Source organism: Nematolebias whitei, unplaced genomic scaffold (assembly GCF_014905685.2).
Source record: "Nematolebias whitei isolate Nwh7 unplaced genomic scaffold, NemWhi1 Nwh_scaf_194, whole genome shotgun sequence".
In the NCBI taxonomy this organism is placed as follows: Eukaryota; Metazoa; Chordata; class Actinopteri; order Cyprinodontiformes; family Rivulidae; genus Nematolebias; species Nematolebias whitei.
In genome coordinates, this window is record NW_023618739.1 from 1,789 (window position 1) to 15,561 (window position 13,773).

At 40.2% G+C, this 13,773-nt stretch overlaps 1 protein-coding gene across 1 annotated transcript in view; it reads right to left on the bottom strand.

The window, feature by feature from the left end:
- Positions 1-202: 202 nt before the first annotated feature.
- Positions 203-13,773, bottom strand: part of LOC119429253 (regulator of microtubule dynamics protein 3-like) — a gene marked incomplete at its 3' end in the record, with an annotated part of 14,025 nt that continues 454 nt past the window's right edge. Inside the window, exons 2-4 of the mRNA XM_037696921.1 lie at positions 11,969-12,071; positions 362-422; positions 203-278 (exon numbers count right to left, since the gene is read on the bottom strand). Of these exons, the coding sequence (XP_037552849.1) occupies positions 203-278; positions 362-422; positions 11,969-12,071 (240 nt within the window). The remainder of the gene's footprint in view (positions 279-361; positions 423-11,968; positions 12,072-13,773) is intronic.

Here is a 13,773-nt window from a genome sequence, read left to right on the forward strand (position 1 = left end):
AAGATCCTTTTGGATTTGAACCTGAAATCTTCTGTGAGAAACATTTCTGGCACAGGTCTAATGTGATGCTGAAGAATACGATGGAGCAGCAGGTATGGGTTCAAGTTTATGTTGCATTTCAGAACACGTGGAGACTTTAGTGGAAATAGGCTCCACAGATTTTGCATTCTGTAAATGAGGGGTTATAAAGCTGTGTTATTACCTTCAATATGTGGTTGCTCTTGAGTTTGCTGGGCATGCTCTCATGCTGTGAGGCCAGTCCAGAAAGTACAGCAAACCTGCACATGGCCAGAAGTTCATGTCAGATCTGATCTGAGGCGTTCAATAAAACCAGGGATTTGTTTTGTCGTTTTATTTTTACCATTTGTGGCACTCAGCATTCAGGCCGTTCTTCTGCAGAGCCTCTTCTGCCTCCTCCAGACCTGCAAACATTAGACAGATTAACAGGAAGTAACTTCACGCCTCCCAAAAACACAACCATTCAGCTGAAGGCGAGGTAAGATGCTCCACACAGCCACAACCTGTCTACATGGTTGTTTTTAATCAGCTGACTCAGCATGTTACTTCAGCAGGTGTAGTATGGTCATTTCTCACTGTGCTGCAGCTGCTGGAGATATTACAAGAAAAGAAACATACAAGAAACACATTTCTGCTTTAGTTTTGCTGAGTTCTGTTTGCGACCAGTAGTCTCAGGGGGTTGTTTGTGTATCCGTCTTGTAAAACTGTATTCAAGCTCATGCGCATAGTTTTGTTGTCCACCTCTACCCACTTTGGCAACCTCTACAACATCCATGATTTTTTTCTTTTTTGGCACGCTTTAGAAATGAAGACAGGCAGATTGAGAGCAGTTTTACTGTCCTTTGTTTCCCAGAGTGAAACAGGGGAACGGAAAATACAATCCCTCGTGTCAGCATAATAACTTGAAAAATCAGAGTGGTACTAACTTCCATTTTGGTGTGTGGCTGCATCTAGAAAGGTTCCTTTTGAAAATCGGGTTGCCACGTCCAAAATCCAAGATGTCTGTCGCAATTTATATACATGTAAACTAGGGCTGAACAATTAATTACATTTGCAATAATATCGAGATAAGATAAAACAAGATTTTCTAATTGCAAAGGCTGCAATTTGACTGGTCCCATGACCTGGTTACGTAACTTGCTAGGGAGAGGAGCAAACCAGAGCAGGGAGCGGGAGAAGTCAACTCTGCACTTTAACCAGTTGCACAATGGCATCAGGCTCAACAGAAGCTGATCCATCATAAACTTTGGTACCAAAGAGAGACAGCACATCTGTGGTTTGAATTATTTTGACTGTAAAAAGAAGACAGTGCTCAACAAAATGTACTGTGCAGAACCTGCCTTGCTGCTGTTGCTACCTCTCGAGGTAACACCACAAATCTTTATCAACACTTAAAAACCACCACAAAGCTATTTAAGATGGTTGGCTAAAATGTCAACGACCATTGTTTCAACTTCATTAAGCAAAGTAGCAGCCGACAGGGCTCACTGACCGAACTGTTTGAAGGTATGAACATAGTTAGAAACGGCACGTGGAAATAACTCGAGCAGTAACGGAGTTCATAGCAAAGACATGATGCCCATTAATACATTGACCCAGCCTGGGTTTACAGCTTTGGTAAACGCAATGGATAAGCGGTACAGAATGCCCTCATGCATACATTTTAGCCCAGTTGCTATTCTGGAGCTATACAAAAAATACAGAAACAGAGTTGCAGAGGAGCTGAAAACAACTGAAACAGATTATTATTGCTTGTGTTTGTTGAAAAATACATGAGAAGAAGACATTGAAAAATTGCAATTAGAATATTTTCCAAAATCGTTCAGCCCTAATGTAAACCAACCACCACAATCATTTGAGGAAACTGCTGCAAAGTTTTTATATTTCTTAAAAGTATAGTTTCCTCAATAATTGGTGTGGTCAAAGATTAATCTATGGTAGATAAAGCCTCCATTGGCCACCCACTGGCTCCACCATTATGGTGGTGGATAAAATTTCTCCCTCCACTTGCCAAGAAATGTTACTCTGGTCCACCTGTGTTCTTCTCCACAGTGTAACTGATCCCCACTTGAATATTTTGCACCAAAAACATTAATGTTTACTTTCATTCTCTGTTCATTTACAGTCCAAAAATACAGTAATCTCAAAAAATACAAACATTCACTGTTTGAATCCCTCAGAAACGGGGGACATCGGCGTACTGCTTGATATTATTATTATCATTTTCCACCAGTATAGTTTTTAGATGTGGACATGTTTTCTATCAGAGGAGAGCTCTGATGTGTTCAAGTACAGCTTTACTGCTCCTGAGATGAGTTGGAGACACCCGTGATGACTGAATATTTCAAGAGAAATTGTTCACCCAAATTTTTGGAACGCGTTCAAAATTCAAACAACAAGAATGCAAAGCTCTGAGACTGACATGAGGAAACTCAGAACCCCCTCAAAGATTCTGAGACATGTTGAAACCCCTCCTCATGAATGTCATTCACCGACAAGTCTCACAAAGAGGCCGCTCAGAGACAAACTGTGTTAAAGGAAACAGGATGTTCACTGCAGTCAGACATGAGACAGTAGTGACAGCATAAAATACTTATTTAGGACCGAGAAGCGAAGCGCTGCGAAGGCCTATTGTAATTCTGCTGTTTATTATATTTTTCTTTTTATTCTCCTCCCTAAAAAAATGTTAATTTGGAGGGGTTAACATATCTGAAAACTCACCAAACTTTACCAAAAGTTGTCCCCCGTGTGAAATTTTAGTATTTTAATGGAACCACAAGTGGACGTGGCCAAACTGCTCTATAGCGCCTACTAACGTAAGATAGGACAACTGGTACATCCTAGAGAGCTGAAATTTGGTACATAGGTAGAACTCATTGAATCAAGAAAAAAAGTCTCTTGGAGGTATGCCCTAAACCCAACAGGAAGTCAGCCATTTTGGGTCAAATGGTCATTTTTGGCCATTATTCACTTTTCATACATGGCGAATTTGAACAAACTCTTCCTAGGCATTTTGAGATATTGCCTTCAAACTTGGTGGATATGACCTTAAGACATTGGGGAGTAATGTAATTTTAAAAATTGCGTTTTCATTCATGTTAAAGGGGCGTGGCCAGGCCTCAAAATTAGGCCTCACGCCGTAAATTTCCAAACGCTATAACTTTCACATTGACAGAACAAAACACACAAAACTTGGCAAAAGCCATCCCTGTCCGATGCCCGACGATCCTCTGTGGTCATATTCTGACGTCATCAAAGCCCCGCCCCCTCAGAACAGGAAGTCAATTTTTTTGCTTAGAATGCCCCCTCTCTTGACATCCTTGACCTAAACAAGATGATCCTGTGTTAGAAGACAGATAAGTTGGTCTGACTTGCTTTAAAGCACAAAGCGTTTTCGCTGGAGGATGTGGGCGTGGCGGCGTGGTGAATTCAGAAGTGACGCTGTTACAATACGTTTGGCGCTAAATTCCACAGATTTGATCCGAGGTTCATCAAAATCACTATGATCAATCATTGCCCAACCCTTGAACAGGAAGCCATGATAATTGGCCAATAGCCTCCACAGCGCCCCCTAGAATATTTTAAAACCTCAGCCCCAAGCCATTTTTTGACCGATAATTCTGAAACTCGGTTAATATGTGTATCTTCTCAGGACCTATGAAAAAGTCTCTAGGAGCCCCAGTCCAAAACCAACAGGAAGTCGGCCATTTTGGGTCAAAGGTTAATTTTTGGGCGATTTTAATTGCGAATTTTAACTAACTCCTCCTAGGGATTTTGAAGGATTGCCTTCAAACTTGGTTAATAGGCCTTTAAGACATTGGAGAGTAAAAGTTATCAAAAGCTTTCGGTTTCGTTTTGTTAAAGGGGCGTGGCCAGGCCTCAAAGTTGAGCTTCACACCATAAATTTCCAAACGCTATAACTTTCACATTGAAAGACAGAAATGCACCAAACTTGGCATGACTCATCCCTGTTGGATGTCCGACGATCCACTGTCGTCATATTGTGATGTCATCAAAGCCCCGCCCCCTCAGAACAGGAAGTCTCTTTTTTTAACTGGAATGCTCCTTCTTTGACACCCTTCATCTAATCAGGATGATCCTGAGTTAGAAGACAGATAAGATGGTCTGACTTGATTTAAACTACAAATAGTTATAGCTGGAGGATGTGGGCACGGCAGCATGGTGAATTAAAAAGTGACGCCGTTACAATATGTTTGGCTCTAAATTGCACAGATTTGAGCACAGGTGAACCAAAATCATTATGATCGATCATTATCCACCCCTTGAACAGGTTTCCATGATAAGTGGCCAAGAGCCTCCACAGCGCCACCTACATTCTTCCTAAAGTTATATCTCAGTGAAACAACATCCGATCTGAACCAAATTTATGGTGTATTATTAGTTAGCCCTGATGGACACATTGGTAATGTTGTTTAATATTTGACTCAAGTGTGCCCCCTACATTTTGCAAACTGTTATATCTCAGTGATACATCATCCAATCTGAAACAGATTTTGTGTGCGTCATTAGTGAGCATTTCGAGACACATTGGTATTGTTGTTTAATATTTGACTCAAGTGCGCCCCCTACATTATTCAAACTGTTATATCTCAGTCATATATCATCCGATCTGCACCAGATTTTTGGTGCGTCATTAGTAAGCACTTACGGACACATTAGTATTGTTTTTTTAACTTTTGACTCAAGTGCATCCCCTAGATTATTTAATCAGTTATATCTCTATGATGCATCATCCGATCTGCACCAGATTTTTGTGGCATAATGTGTTAGCATGTCTAGACACATTGGTATTATTGTTTAATATTTGACTCAAGTGCGCCCCCTAGATTATTCAAACTGTTATATCTCAGTGATCTATCATCCGACCTGTACCAGATTTTTGGTGCGTCATTAGTGAGCAATTCTAGAAACGTTGGTATTGTTCTTTATTATTTGACTCAAGTGTGCCCCCTACATTATTCAAACTGTTATATCTCAGTGAAATATCATCCGATCTGCACCAGATTTTTGGTGCGTCATTAGTGAGCATTTCTAGATACGTTGGTTTTGTTATTTAATAGCTGACTCAAGTGCGCCCCCTAGATTGTTCAAACTGTTATTTCTCAGTGATATATAATCCGATCTGCACCAGATTTTGGGTTCGTAATTAGTAAGCACTTATGGACACATTGGTATTGTTTTTAACTTTTGACTCAAGTGCGCCCCCTAGATTGTTCAAACTGTTATATCTCCGTGAAATATCATCCGATCTGCACCAGATTTTTGGTGTTACATTAGTGAGCACTTCTACACATATTTGTATTGTTGTTTAATATTTGACTCAAGTGCACACCCTAGATTGTTCAAACTGTTATTTCTCAGTGACATATCATCTGATCTGGACCAGATTTTTGGTGCATCTTTAGTGAGCACTTATACACACATGGTATTGGTATTTTACTTTTGACTCAATTGCGCCCCCTACATTATTACATAAGTTATATCTGCGGTCGCAGCTGATGTCAAAGGTTTGGCGAATGCGCACTCCGGTGAACGGGTGCGAGACGGGAGCGTGAGCGTTCGCGATGGCGACCGGGCGGAGTCGCTGGAACTCCCGCGGTCGCCATAAGGTCGGAGTGGCGCTTTGCTGCGAGGGCCTTCAATGCTGCTTGCAGCTTTAATTTCATTTGTCATCTTTAGCTAATTAAGAAAAAAAAAAGGATACCAGGATCTCGGTCTATCGGTCGATCTCAAAGGTATTACGGGTAGATGGCATGGCATTAAAAAATAGACGTCAGTCTATCATCCATCTATGAAATTAGTCACCTGATTGACAGACAGAGCAGCCAGTCTGACGCCCTGTTTACACAACATGAAACGTCCATTTACAGACAACAGCCTCATTCTCTCTGAAAGTGAAGGTCTCTGAATCCAGGTCTCAGAGTGGAGATGTTCAGGGGAACCCCCCCACAGAGGTGTGAGATGCTCTAAGTGTGAAGTGGCACATGCTCACAACAGGAAGCTGCAGTCCAAAGTTTTTCTGCTCTAACAACAGTTATAATAAATAACAGTTACAATAAATATAACAACAGTTATAATGATATACCAACAGTTATAATATATATAACAACAGTTATAATATATATAACAACAGTTATAATATATATATAACAGTTATAATAAATATAACAACAGTTATAATAAATATAACCACAGTTATAATAAATATAACCACAGTTATAATAAATATAACAACAGTTATAGTAAATAACAACAGTTATAATAAATAACAGTTATAATAAATATACCAACAGTCATAATATATATAACAACAGTTATAATATATATAACAACAGTTAAAATAAATATAACAACAGTTATAATAAATATAACAACAGTTATAATAAATGTCAGAGAGCAGTATTTTTGTGCTGCTCACTCTTTTTCAGCATGTAGGAGCAAAACTAATAAAATCCAGAGTCCAAAGAGACGTTGGTGTATTCACCAGTTTGGATACAGATGCTGCATGTGTAATGAATATAGCTGAGCCCTGCACCAGGGTTGCCAGATAAAAATTAAAATGTCTTATTTCCCCCCTCCTTTTCAGTGCACGTGTTCAACAAACACAACACACACCTCATCTTAGAACATCTTTACTCAGCACATATGACAGTTTAGGTCAAAATACTATAATTTTAAATCCACAGTACTATAGTTCATCATTTCTTATCTGGCAACCCGACTGACATGGAAACCACAACGTTTTCATGTAAACCCATTCATTTTTTTGTTTGTTACTCCCACGAAACATTGAAAAAAGACACTAAAGTTTCCAGAGGTTGTTCTTCTGTAAACGGGGCCTAAAGCACTTTGACTTGGTCGTTTTAAAAGGAGCTCGCATGCTGAAAAAGTCTCGGCACCCCAGATGTACCGTACTTTTTGCCATACAAGTCACACCTTTTGTATAAATTTGCATGCCCTGTGACTTATACAGCAAAGCAACTTATTTATGTTTTTTCCCCATATTTATAAACCACTTTTGGTCGAGTTTTGACAATTTCATTTTTTCTGATATGGAAAATATTGAATACTACAATTTTCAGCTACTAAAGGGTCCTCGACTAATATCGCAAGCCAAGTGTCTCATTATTAGGTAAAAGTGGCTTTTAATCAGACACTTGGCTTGACATACCAAACCACCTTCGTCTCGCTCTGGAATTCCTGTAGCAAACATCAAATCAGCTGCATTTCGCCGCACCGCCCAGGAGAAATGCAGCTGATTTGACCATTAAAGTGCATTTATTAAGTAAAATCTAAAAAAGTAAAATCTGGTTCTCTGGATATTCAAAAAACAACAAAACAAAGCAAAACAAGAAAAAAAATGTAGAAACGTTTCGTCTTTCATCCGAAAGACTTCCTCAGTCTGAGGTGATGTATTCAGCTCAGTCTTATAAATAGCACCTTCTCAGAGTGGATCAACCAGTTTGCTGCTGACAACCAAAACCAGCTGCTCACATGATCAAGAAGGACCATCAGCCTAAAGATGGATAATTAGCACCCTGAAGGCTGTTTACTATTCACAGAGGACTGAGTGACACTAACAATAACAACATTGTAAGAGGAGGACGGTTGAACACGTAGGCCTCCACCCCTGTTTAATGATGGACGATTTCCATTCACAAAGATGGCCTCCTTTACTCCTCTCTCAAACCATCGTTCCTCTCTATCCAGGATGTGAACATCTTCATCCCTGAAAGAGTGACCGCTGGCACGGAGATGAGTGTAGACCGCAGAGTCCTGGCCTGATGGTGTTGATCTTCTGTGCTGGGCCATCCTTTTGGCCAGTGGCTGTTTAGTTTCCCTGATGCAAGACTGATCACAGCCCTCTTGACACTAAACAGCATACACAATATTACTCTGTTTGTGCATGGGGACTGGATCTTTGGGATGAACCAGTATTTGCCATAATGTATACTAACAACGTGCCTAGATCAGACCACACTTCAGCAAGTGATGAACTTTAAAGATCAGGCACGCTTAGCACAACATGTCAAGTCCAAGACTCAGCAAAAAACAAGTTTAACTTACTAATAACTCATCAACACCATCACAATTCCAATAACAACACATTCAGTGTAAGACAACACTCCAGTAGTCAATTTACATGCCAGGGAGACAGAAAAGTGGGTGAAGAATTTTTCTGAAAGACAGCTCACCCAGCTGGAGACAGAGATTCTTGCCAGGGGACTGAACTTTGCAGTTGCACCAAGTAGAATTCCTCTGGTGGAGATGATCACAGCCACAGAATCAGCCATCCGCAACAACAAAGAACTTGGAGTCAAAGTTTCAGCCTGCCTCAGCAATGCCCAACCACCACCTCCCAACATCAGTAGAGAGGAGAGGTCAAATGGGGATGGGATGCACTCACCACTCTTAGCAAGGACAAAAACATCATCATTCTCCCAGCAGACAAAGGAAGGTGCACAGTGATTTTGACCCAGAAAGACTATCATGAGAAAGTTATGACACTCCTTAGTGACTTAACCACTTACGAACCTCTGAAAAGAGATCCAGGAAGTGGTTACAAGAAGAAGTTGATAGATTGCCTGAAAATTTTGGAACAGGACAAGACTATTGACCGTTTTCTGTACCACAAACTGTACCCAGGGGAGGCCACACCTAGTCTGTATGGTTTACCTAAAATCCACAAACAAGGTGCACCTTTAAGACCAATTGTTAGCATGATTAACTCTGTCACTTACAATGTTTCGAAATATCTGGTGTCTGTAATCATCCCTTTAGTTGGCAGCTCAGAACACCACATACAGAACACCATGGACTTTGTGGATAAGGTGAGGGATGTCATCATGGAGACTGATGAAGCAATGGTCTCTTTTGATGTCACATCACTCCTTACGTGCATTCTTGTTAATGATGCAGCAGAGGTGGTCAGATTAAGATTAATATCAGACACCACTCTGAGCAGCAGGACCACACTTTCCACAGAGCAACTGTGTCAACTCTTGAAACTGTGCCTACAGTCAACCTACTTCATATATGGGGGCCAATATTATAGGCCGAAACATGGGTGTGCTATGGGGTCTCCAGTTTCTCCTGTTGTTGCCAACATGTACATGGAGGAGGTAGAAAAGAGAGCCTTGACGTCCTTTTCAGGGACACCACCAAGTCATTGGTTCAGGTATGTTGACGACACCTGGGTTAAAATTAAATGTCAGGAAGTCCAACATTTTACTGACCACATCAACTCTGTGGATAAATACATCAAGTTCACACGAGAAGATGTAAAAAATGGCAGGTTGGCTTTCATGGACTGTGACGTCTCAGCCTCTGATAGAGGACATTTGCAAACCGAGGTGTACCGCAAACCCACCCACACAGACCAGTATTTGCAGTTTGACTCCCATCACCCTTTGGAGCACAAGTTAGGAGTCATCAGGGCTCTGTACCACAGAGCAGACAGCATCCCCACTAACTCAGGAGCCAGGCAGAAGGAGAAATCCTACACAAGACAGGCTCTAGAGCAATATAGATATCCTAACTGGGCCTTCCTGAAAGCAGAGAAGAAACCCAAACAGGACTCCAGTCAGCCATCAGGTGAAAAGGAGGAACCCAGACCCAGACCAATAGTCATTCCGTATGTTGAGGGAGTATCAGAGAAACTGAGATGTTTATTTTCTAAATATAATGTCCCAGTGGCTTTTAAACCCCAAAATACATTACGGCAAAGACTGGTTCATCCCAAAGATCCAGTCCCCCCGGCACAAACAGAGTAATGTTGTTTATGCTGTTCAGTGTCAGGAGGGCTGTGATCAGTCTTACATAGGGGAAAATAAACAGCCACTGGCCAAAAGGATGGCCCAGCACAGAAGAGCAACACCATCAGGCCAGGACTCTGCAGTCTACACTCATCTCTGGGCCAGCGGTCACTCTTTCAGGGATGAAGATGTTCACATCCTGGATAGAGAGGAACAATGGTCTGAGAAAGGAGTAAAGGAGGCCATCTTTGTGAAAAGAAACCGTCCATCATTAAACAGGGGCGGAGGCCTCCATGTTCAACCGTCCCCCTCTTACAATGCTGTTATTGCTATTATCACTCAGCCCTCTGTGAATAGCAAACAGCCATCAGTGTGCTAATGATCCATTGTTAGGCTGATGGTCCTCCTGTTTCAGAAAGCATGGCACAACAAGAAGTAGCACTAACCTTTTTCGTTTGTCTTTAATTTAATTTTTCTACCTAACACAGGAAGTTGTTAGCTCTGGAAGGAAGCTGTTAAACAGCTTTGGACACAAAGACCCTTGTCACACACTTCAAAAGAGCAGGGTAAGATACATAAAATCTTGTAATCTCTGCCTGGTGAGGCTGCTTAAATAATTATAAAATATGATTAGTGAAATAAATAAAGAAAAAGTGAGCTACTATAATTTATATTTGCAAATGTCACATCTTCTTGACCTAATTTCAATTGTAAATCTCTTCTTTTTGATAAAATATTTTTTTCTAAAAGAAAGGCCAACAAATTGTAATTTGTAGTCACTGTAACCCTATTTTGACTTTTGCACTTTCTTCTTTCAATTTTAGGTTACAAAAGGTGCTGAACCGGTCACTGAAGCTGTGGAGAGATGAGGTGGAACACCAGACCTGCAATGATCCAGGCTGTAAATGATGCTCTGAAGTCTGGTAAGATGCACGACATCCTGCTTCGCCGAAACAAGCTCATTACCTCAACCACATACACTGAACTTGAGGATGTTGTTCAATGTATAATAATGCCTTTAAGCAATTGTATTTGTTGAGTTTGCTTGCTTGGTACATTATTTTTCTTTTTTTCCTTTTTCTTTTTTTTGTTTAAGCAATTTAAAACATGACAGTAATGTCACTGTTTAAAGGAAACAATTGCTCAATAAATTAGTAAAATGCTAATTTTATTTGTTGTTTGGGTTCTTTCATCTAAGGTAGACAGGGTGTGACCCATGTACTGTTTTTGATTTTTTTTTAGTTTTTACTATAACTGACCTTCAGAAGAGCTAGAAACAAGGACTCAGCAGCTGATCTCTGTAGAAAAATTATATGGACTACAGGCCATGTATTATTTGTTTTATGAGATTTAGTGAAGGGTTTTGTTTGGATTAAGACAATAAATGTCTCTATTTCACCACAGATGAACTGCTCCTCTTGCCATATCTTTTGAAATAAAACTGCAGAACACAAAGTAATTTAAAAAGGAATGGGTAGAAGATTAAATGTAATTCAATGTATTTCCTAAAAATTAAATGAAGAGAAAAAAAAACAAGAGCAATACAGGAGTGGGAGTGATTCTGAACAGGAGCAGGACAGGAGCAAGAGTCATGTTACCAGGAGTGGGACAGGACAGGAGCAGGAGACATGTTACCAGGAGTGGGACAGGACAGGATTATTTTTCTTTACTCTGGACACGGATTGGGACAGGACAGGATTTTTTTTGTGGGACCAGGACAGGACAGGAGTGAAAATCTACTCCCATGTCATCCTCTACCGTCATCTGGCAAGCAAGAGTGCAGCGCAACATGCTGACTGTATGTGCAGCCTCTCATCATGAGAACAAGTCCCAACAAGTTTCATCAAACTCCTTGAAAAGTCTTAAGAGGAGATGACAAGAAAGCTGTTAACGGGTGTAAGACAGACAGACGAACAGACGATAAATGATGTAACTTCCTGTCATTCTGAAACTGTGTTTTTTAAACAAAACAAGGCAGCTCAGAAATCTTCTGCTCTGTGGGACAGTCCCAGTCAGGACCAGTATCACGTAAAGCTGAATCAGAACTGCACAAAACCCTTCTGCATCCTGAGAGCCCCGCTGCAGAGTTCAACAAGTTGTTCCTTTTTATATCAGATCTCTGATGAACTTGCTTCAGATTAATTTTAGGGTCATTTAAACATCTGGTCCTCTACCTCTGTGTGCATAACTCGTCTTCTCCTGCTTGTCCTCAGCAGACTCGTACACGTCGACATATGCTCGAGCAAGTCGCCACAGAAATTCTCTGTCGCCTCCATACTGCAGAACCAGAATCAGACTTGTGGTTAGAGTTCACAGAACACAAATTAGAACCTGCTGTATTTGTGGCTCTCCTGTTTACTGTCAAGTTCTGATCACTAAAGTAGAGCCTGACCGATATATCAGTAGGGCCGATAACTTTGGCCAATATAGGTGTTTAGGGACCTATCTATCGGTAATAATAGTCCCATAATCTACCGATATAAATCTAATATTCACCACTAAAATGCTGGAACTCTCAAGTCATGGCCGTTCACTTTAAGTTTCACTTTTGATGTTCAGCACAGATGGAGCAGGGAGCAATATTGGGTAGTGTATTTTGTTGAACAGAACATGGTCAGTTTATTTTAACTGATCTGTAAAATTAAAAAAACATCACAACAATAAATTATCTTCAATCCTCCAACCTGCTTGTCATTAGCTACATGCCTTTCAAGTTAGCAAGCTAACAATAGCGTGGGGATGCTGTCCTCACAACACGGGACTATGTGAAGCTAGACGGTGAACAAAATAAAAGTCCTCAGACAAGGTTTGCTCTCTTTTAACTGAAGATCTTTTATTTATTTAAACAGATAAATCACATTGAGCCTCGAAGACTCATTTACAAGTGACAACACTTGTAAATGAGTCTTTGAAGCTCAATGTGATTTATCTGTTTAAATAAAGGTTGAATGAATGAATGAAATTTATGAATGTGTAAAAAGACTAAAGTCAAGTCAAGTCATATTTATTTATAGAGCACAATTTAAAACGTCTCCTGAGGCACATTTAACCTATATGAGCTGTTTTCTCTTTTAGTTTCAGAAGCTTGTTTTACCAGAGAAAATATGTCAAAGACTGTTCTGTGGTGAGAGCACTCACTACCTCATGTGCTGCACATACAATATGATGAAGATCTGATGTCTCACTCTGATTGGAATTCAAACCCAAAACGTTTTAACAGTTTTTAGCATTAATTTACTTAAACTAATTATTAACTATGAACTTATTTATCACCTCATTTATGAAACTTACTCACATGATGAACTTATTACAGTCTTTGAACAAAAAGCAAAACAGTGGGACTAATTAAATCTGATTAGCTTAGCTTCATGATTGCTAACATCTGCGCTAAATAAAAAAGCCGCGTTCCATGCGCCATTTTCTTAGATTCTTGGAAGTGGACAAAGCTCAAAAATTTTCAGCCATTATATCAGTTATCAGCGGTCGTCTACCCCTCCCAATATCTACAGGTCCTTCTCAAAAAATTAGCATATTGTGATAAAGGTCATTATTTTCCATAATGTAATGATAAAAATGAAACTTTCATATATTTCAGATTCATTGCACACCAACTGAAATATTTCAGGTCTTTAATTGTTTTAATACTGATGATTATGGCATACAGCTCATGAAAACCCAAAATGCCTGTCCCAAAAAATTAGCACATTTCATCCCACCAATGAAAGACAAGTGTTTTTAATACAAAAACCGCCAACCTTCAAATAATCATGTTCAGTTATGCACTCAATACTTGGTCGGGAATCCTTGTGCATGAATGACTGCTTCAATGCGGCGTGGCATGGAGGCAATCAGCCTGTGGCACTGCTGAGGTGTTATGGAGGCCCAGGATGCTTCGATAGCGGCCTTAAGCTCATCCAGAGTGTTGGGTCTTGCGTCTCTCAACTTTCTCTTCACAATATCCCACAGGTTCTCTATGGGG